At 47.8% G+C, this 8265-nt stretch overlaps 1 protein-coding gene across 1 annotated transcript; it reads right to left on the reverse strand.

Annotated features, from left to right (window-relative positions):
- Nucleotides 1–882: 882 nt before the first annotated feature.
- TIMM10 (translocase of inner mitochondrial membrane 10 homolog (yeast)) lies at nt 883–4017 on the reverse strand. Its single transcript, XM_006900409.1, has 2 exons — nt 3947–4017; nt 883–1084 (listed from the first exon to the last, which is right to left on the reverse strand). Exons 1-2 carry the CDS (start codon nt 4015–4017, stop codon nt 883–885), a joined length of 273 nt encoding a protein of 90 aa, XP_006900471.1.
- Between the last annotated feature and the right edge of the window lie 4248 nt (nt 4018–8265).

Raw genomic sequence — 8265 nt, forward strand, 5'->3', positions numbered from 1 at the left:
TCAGCCCCTCCCGGATCACTTACCCAAGCCATCAGTCCTCCGCCTTCTTGATATCGCAACTGAAAACCAGCAGGTTGGCTACCCTCTTCTACTGTCCACCTTCGAAATCACTCCTCTGGGTCATTTGTGAAATACCTGCCCGCTTCTGCTCAAGACCAAGTTGTTTTAAGTATCTGTACTGCTAATAATGTGAGTCCCTGGGAGGTACAACTACTAGCCAAACAACTGGAGTTCCAATCCACCCCAAGGTGCCTTGGACGAAAGATGTGACCCCAAAAGTCCTACGGCTGCAGCTCTTCTCTGAACACATGGGCTTTCTCTTTGTGAGGACAAATCTACTTAGTGGCAATTGGCTGAATGTTTATCGAGCACTTCCCAAGCACTTCATTCTAAATGCTTCACATATCTGAACTCTCCCATTGGCCATCTGATGTTGGCACTGGTATAATGCCCACTTTACAGCTGAGGAAGTTCAAGCACAGAGAAATGACACGTTTAGCAGGGCCACACAGCAGCTGATGGAAGTGAGCTGCAAAGAGCTGTGGTCCCACTTGTCTGTATATTAAATGGCACCAGACTCCCTCTGCTGGCCAACATGGGGCATTTCCTCCAGACAGCCAGGCTTTGCAAAGTAGGTGTCAACACACTTTAATACATATACTTATGTACACACACACACACACACAGATAGACGCAAATTTTCATTTCAGTGTGATCAACAGCACTTCTTCAACCAGGAGAGAGCTCTGCCACAATCCAGGCTCCTGACACCCTCCAGAGAGAGCTGAGGCCTGGCAGTCTTCACAGGTGACACCCTAGAGGGGGCACTTTTATTAGGCAAGTGAAGGGGCAGGGTGCAGCCCAGGCATGTCTGCCTGGGTGTCACGCATGCCCAGAGCTCTGCTGTACCCTCTTCATCAGCTCTTCGTCTTGCATGGACAGCTCAGTCAACTTCTTTCCCATCCGCTCGTGGATGTCCAGGTACTTGGAGACACACCGGTCCAGGCAGACAGACTCGCCCTTGGACAGCTCTGCTTCCTTGTAGTGGGGAGGCACACACTTCCGGTGGCAGGCACTGGTCATTCTGTGGAGCGAGAGCAGCAGAGTTGGCTCAGCAGCACCCTTTAAACCCTCCTCCATTCCTGTCCTGGCTGTTCTGACATTACCTCCCTCAAGAAGCTACAGTAGCCTTCAGTCTGCACTTCAGCCGGCCTTCCTCGGAAGGAAGGTCCTTCAGAGCAGGAACCCCGAGTCCACGCATTCGACTAATCAAAAAAAGAACCGTAAACTGGAAGCTGGGGGCAGAGGTGGTTTAGTGGTACAATGTGCACCTTCCACGAGTCAGTTTCCAGTTAACGCAGCTCACATGCAGCTACCACCTGCCCGTCAGGAGAGGCTTTTCAAGGTGCTCTGATGCTGCACAGGTTTCAGCAAAGCTTCTAGATTACACTAGATTACAAAGAAAGGCCTGGTGATCTTCCAAACTCCCACCCCCAAAGCCAAAAGATCAAACCACTGCCGCTGAGTCAATTCCAACTCATAGAGCTCCTCCAGCTGTTTTGCAAGCCTGGAAATCTCAATGGCAAGAGATTGCCTGTCTTTCTCCTGAGGAGCAGTTGGTGTACCTGAGTCACCAACCTTTCGGCTAGCGACACAGCACGTATGCAGGATACCACCAAAAGCCAGCCAATGAAAACTTGACTGCCCACAGTGTTCAATCCATAACCAACAACGCAGATGGTGCAGGACCAGACATTTCATTCAGCATGCATGTGGTCCCCAGAAGTCAGGGTAAATTCAAAGTACATGGGGTCCCCAGAAGTCAGGGTATATTCAGAGTGCATGGGGTCCCCAGAAGTTGGGGTATAGTCAGTGTGAGTGGGGTCCCCTAAACGCAGCAGCTAATGGCCACAAGCTTGGAAGCAGGAGTGGCATCCACTTCCATAATAGCTTGCCTCCAGAAACCCTATGAACCTGGAGAGAGGATGAAAGGCACCCAAGTGTTGAGGACTCTCCTTCACAGGGTCACTATGAGTCACCTGCGACTCGAAGGCACTTAACAATAACAACAAAAACAATGGCCACTGAGAGCTGACTCTGTGCCAAGTATTGCACCAAGTGCTTTATGTGGATTCTCTTATGCAATCTTTGGAATAGGAGCCCCAGAGGTGCAGGGAGGAGTCTGGGGGTGAAGCCAGCAGCATGCTGCCCCACTAACCAAAAGGCTGCAAATCTGCAGTTAGACTCCACCAGCTGCTGTGAGGGGCAAAGACAGGTAGTCTCCTCCTGTTATGATTTACGGACACCTGACGCAGGGCTGCTGTGAGTCGGAATGGACTTGATGGCAGCGCGTCTGAGTGGCAGTGGGTAAGCACCTGGGTACTAATCGAAAAGTTGATGGTTTGAACCCACCGGCTGCTCCATGGGAGAAGGCTGTCGCAATCTCCCCTGTGAAGATACAGCGTTGGAAACCCCACGGGGCAGTCCTACTGTCCTACAGGGCTGCTATAAGTTAGAAGCAACTCAACACCACACAAGAGAAACAACAACAATCCTTACAATTGACCTGTGTGGCTGGCACTGTCATTATCCCCATTTTACAGAAGAGGACATTCAGGCACAGGGAGGAACTCAGTCATGTGATGAGGGCCACATGGAGCTAATCCAGACGTTATGACTTCACGGCCTGCATTTTAGAAATTATGCAGCCCGTTCCATTCTGTTATGTGCCATCAGGTCGCCTGTGACCCATAGAGACCCTTTTGTACAGCCTGTCCTGTCCTGAGACAGTCTCACTAGTTCCGTCACACCTACTCTCACTACCCCAGTTAGTGTTATCAATCCATCTCGTCAGGGGTCCTCCTCTCCTATGCTGTCTCTCCACCCTTCCGAGCATAGTCTGTCTCTCTACTATATAACCCTCAAAATAAAGCACTCCATCAAGAGATGGCAGTACACAGCTTGTTTTTGTGACATCCGACACCAGAGGCTAAGCTGATAAAAATAGCAAATACTTATTGACTGCTTTCTATGTATTAAACTTGAAGGTGAGGGCCTGTGAGACAACTCCTAACAATATTTATGTCTTTAAAAGGTAGGAAGATGATGTAGCGGTTAAAGAACTTGGTGCCTAACCTAATGGTCAGCTCAAACTCACCAGCCATTCCATGGAAGGAGGATGCGGTATTTATTTCCAGTAAGTTCAGCCCTGGAAGCTCTATAAACAGTTCTAACCTGTCCTACGGGGCCATAATGAGTTGAAATCCACTCAATGGATGGGGGGTTTTGAAGCAGTCCTACTATTATGTAGTTTAAGATGAGGAAACCATTAGCCAAGGAGCCTAAATATTTAAAAAGGAGGAGACTAAAAAAAAAAAAAACCAACCCAACTGAATTATTCTAAAAGAGTGAGAAAGATGCTTCTAAATGCTCAGCAAGTGCCTGACACAGCGTAAAAATTTAAAAAAAATGTTACCTACTAATTAGAACATGTGTTAAAAGGCTGAAGTTCAAACGATTAAAAAATGAGAAGAAAATCAACCCACTGAGTTACTTTGAAGATTAAAAATATATTGTTTGTAAATGCTCAGCAAGTGAATGATACCGAGTAAAAGTTTAAGAAACGTCAACTACTAAATGGGACATCTGTTAAAAGGCAAAAACGTTCAACTATGTCTGGAGCCCTCACAGAGCACGGACTGATTTTCTCCGTCCCGCTCTTTCATTTTCAGTTCTATGCCATAAGGCTAGAGGTCAGGTCCTCTAGTGACCTCGAGTGGCATCTGCATCAGCCGTCAATCATGGGTGGGGAAGGGGAGCGGTTAAGCACGGGCTTCAGGATCCCCTAGACTGAAGAAAGCATTGGTCACAAGTCCTCGTCACTGCCCCTGGAAAGGAAGACCTAACCTCATCCTCAGACTTCATGTAAAGTTGGGGCCTCAGTTACCTGTTATACATATCGGCCATCATCTCCACCTCTAGCTCAGCGGCCAGCTGCTGGGCCCTGAGCGGATCCATCTCAGCCTGGGCACCACGGAGGGGATCGCCTTCTGGTCTCCTAGTCCTGGGGGCAAACAGCACCATCAGAGCCCAGATCTCCCATCCTCCCCCTTTACCCGGGGATTGGCTAAAGGATGCAGACAGGTCACGGGTGTCAAACCTGGAGGGGATCTCTGAGTTCAGTGAGCCCGATTGCCCCATTTCACAGATGCAGAAACAGAATCCCCAAGAGGACCACTGCTAAATCCAAGGTCACACAGCACAGGCAAGGCGGATTTGGGAACTGCGCTCAGGCGCCCTACGCCCTGTCTCTCGGGGTCAACTCCATGAAGAAGAACATCCAGAAACTGAAGCGCAACATCTTAAACTGCGGGACAGAACTTTCCCGGCCCTGGGAACTCAAATCATGCGCCGGACCCCAACGCCCCACCCTGACCCAAAGGTGACACTTCATAAATGGCGGCGCCAACCTCAGGGACACCTAGGGGGCTAGGGAGTCTCCGGTCACTCACCACGGCCTGGGGCGAATCACAACGTCCTCGCGCCCCCAACTTAGTGCAAACACTGGAAACTTACCGGGTGCCTAGCTATATGAAAACGGAAGCACGTGAGGCCACTTCCGGAAAGGAAGTCCCGCCTCCTGTTTGATCCGAACCGGCTTCCGGTATAAAGTAGCTTGAGGGGGTGGAGCCCGGCTCTCCACGACCATAGAGAGGAAGCCTCCGGCTCGGGCTGGAGGAGCTGTGGGAGTGCTAGAGGGGACGCCAAGGTACCGTAGAGGCGTGCGCGCTGTGCAGGGCATCCCATCCTGGTTGCAATGCAAGCTTCTTAACTTGGTGCGCAGAAGTTTGCGTTTATTATTACTTCGCTAGCAAAGATTTCGGCGAACTTTATGAGACCCGTCCTCGCTCCCAGAGCCGGCGCAAAGCAGGCGTGCAGAAAGAATGCCTAAAACCGGATTTTAAGATTTTGCTGCACATTAAAATCACTTTTATAATAGCGACGCCCAACTTACACTTAAGGCCGATGGAATCAGAATTTTTACAAGAGGTACCCAGTCTTCAGTTGTTGTTGTTGTTGTTATGTGCCGTCGAGTCGCTTGCGACTCATAGCGACCCTATGTACAACAGCCCTAACCCTGCTCTATCCTATGCCAATCGCACTGCCTCTGACACACCCACCCCGATTACCCCAGTCACTGACTGAATCAATCCACCTCCTTCCCCTCTTACGCCGTCCCTCCACCCTCCCAAGCATGATGTCCCTCTCCAAGGACCTGTCTCTCCTCACAACATGTCCAAAGTATGTCAGACGAAGCCCCAGAATCCTTGCCTCTAAGGAGCAGCCTTTAGTACAGTTTTGAAATTGATTCCCCAGGTGATGATTCCTGTGTGCCACCAAGTCTGAAACTCTTGCCCAAGAAAGCTCACCAGGGAACATTGCTCAATCGCTGGTGCGAGAGGGTCACTGCACCTCGCTCTGGGCTTGTTGAAGATGAGTGAGATACAATTCCTGCTGGCAGAAACACGAGACGTGTCTTTCTTTCAACTTTTATTGGACACACTGAACCTTAGAGAGATGAGTTGGAGTAGTTTCGGCTGCCATCACTCGTCTATAAGGGAGAAAGGCGTTGGTGAACTCTTCGTCTTTAAAGACTTAATATAAGGTAGCTACAAAGGCGCAATTGGTTAGCGCGCGATACTTACAAAGATTCAATATATACCTTGATTTGCACGCGCGAGCGCGCGCGCGCGCGCACACACACACACACACACATACGAAGAGGAAGACCTGGAATTCCTTGATTTTTCAGACGATATAGTTGTAGTTAGTTGTCATAGAGTACAACGCATAGCGCCCCCATGAACAACACACCTGAACGCTGTCCTACCTAAACTCTTGCAATTACAGTCGCTGTTCCGATCATCTCCTTGAGGGTCTTTCTCTTTGGTGTATCTCCACTTCTCAAAGCATTCTAGCCTTCTCCAGAGCCTGAAAAGATTTCCTGTTGAGATGATGATCTTCACACAACCCCTACGGTCTTCAGTCATTAGTACTCAGTGCCTTGAGTCTATTCTTGATCTCTGCATGGAAATAGGGGCGCTCCGGTGGCAAGGAATTGTGCTGTCAACTCAAAGTCACTCGGTCCGAATCTTCCAGCTGCGCCATGGGAGGAAGATGGGCAATCAACTTCCCTTGTAAAGCCCCCTGGAGGGTCAGCTATGAGTCAGTTCTGATGCGGTGGTACACAACAACAAATCAAGGTAGGATATACTTAAGGTCCTATTCTGGTTCTCATGGATTTGTTTTCATTTTCTTAAGATTCATTTTAAACGAATTGATAATCTGTTTAACAGGTGGCTCCTACTCTTGACTTAGAATATTGAGTTTCTCCACCATCTCATTCCACAAATTTATTCACTTGATTTGTATATATTCCATCAGATGAGGTCTACAGTGACCGTCTGTTGGCTTTCTGGAGTTCTAAATTGAAACAGGAAGAAACTACCCATCTTTTTCCTGCAGAGCAGTTGGTCTGGTGGATTTGAACTGCCAGATGCAAGGCCTTTGGGTTAACAGCACAACATGCTATGGACAATGCCATCAGAGCTCCCTCCATGTATATCGTCACTATTTACAGATGTGTTTTTATTAATAAAATTATTTTCTTTCATTTCAGTAACTTGGTACTTTCCTGTTAAAATCTTAAAATGTTGCTCTGTACTTCCTAGAATAGTGTGTGTTAGGAGTTCAAGATCGCTACTAACATCCTGTGTCACATAGCATAAAGACACTAAGTCCTGATACAGCGTCACTCACCCACTATGGAGTGCCATCCACTTCCTGAATAACATGCCTCTGGAAACTCTATGAACTTTGATAAATGTCGATAGTCATAGAGGGGCTCCAAGCCTTTTGTTCATAGGGTCACTATGAGTCGTGCTCAACTTGAAGGCAGTCAACAACAACATATATATATATTTTAAAGGTATTTACAGTAAGCAGGTAATTCTACCTTGGATTCTGTGGTCTCATTTCTATCACCAAAGACATCATGCTGGGGAACTTAGAGGGTCCGTGAATGTGAGGAGGACTCTCAACAAGATAGACTGACCCAGTGACTGCACCAATGGGCTTAACCAAGGCCGTGGTCCCTAGGATAGTGCAAGACAGGGCAGCGTTTCCACCTGTTGTTCATAAACTTAGGCTCTGACCATCTGACCAATGAAATGCGTTGCCTAAGACAAATTCTTGTGAGTAATGTGATGATTGGCTATTTTGCTGGTTTTTAATATCCAGGTTGGACAAGAAGAGAAATGCATTTTTAAAAAGAGAAAATACATCAAAAAAGATGAGGAAGAGCTTACCAGCCATCAGGAGGCAGGTAAGTTCTGAAAGGGTGAAAGAGACTTAACACCAGAGGCAGCTAGAGCTTTTAACTATGGGACAGATTATTAGTACTCACGACTGGGGTTGTGAGTACTCACAACAGCAAACCCTAACTAATGCCTATTTCTATTCTGGTGGCAGAGTGGATTCAGTGTTGGGCTGCTAAGCCAAAGTCTGGTGATTCGAATCCACCAGCCACTCTGGTGATAAAGAGAAGGCTGTCTAGTCCTGTAAAATGTACAACCTTAGAAAGTTCACAGGGTAGCGCTGACTTACAGGGTTGCTAGGAGTTGAAATCAGCTCCATGCCTGTGGGGATTTTGTTCATTCAATGTCTACCGCTTGAGCCCCTAAGAGGAACCTAAGAGGAGCTGTCTTCTCTTGTACATAAAGTCAGAACCAACGGCTAACGAGTAACTGACCCAACAAGTCAGAACCTACTCTGCACCTAACAACAATAACAATATAAACCAAGCAAATAGCTAAATTCCGAGCGTAGAGCCAGAGCATAGTATTCTAACTTCCTTGTTTGCACAGAGATTCTAATCTAATAAGGTTGGCCAACAAAAGCAAATCATTTTCGATTCTCCTGTATATCATGAAGAAAATCAACAGAGGAGATGATGGAGAGAAATTGAAGACGGAAGGGGGTTGGCACGGTCCACCAGAAGACATCACAGAAGACCTCTCCGAGGAAATGAAATGTGAGCTGACAGCAGAAGGATGCCGAAGAGTCATCCTCTCAAGGAGCAGAGGGAAGACGATTCCAGTCCTATGTCTGAAAAGGGATTGATTTATTTAAGGAACAGGAAGGAGGCCAGTGCGGCTGCATTGATAGGGCCATGGGGGAAGCGGGCTGGGTGGAAGTAACAGTTTT

This window comes from Elephantulus edwardii, unplaced genomic scaffold (assembly GCF_000299155.1).
Source record: "Elephantulus edwardii isolate Elephantulus edwardi_28Jun2011 unplaced genomic scaffold, EleEdw1.0 scaffold00284, whole genome shotgun sequence".
NCBI classification, from domain to species: Eukaryota; Metazoa; Chordata; class Mammalia; order Macroscelidea; family Macroscelididae; genus Elephantulus; species Elephantulus edwardii.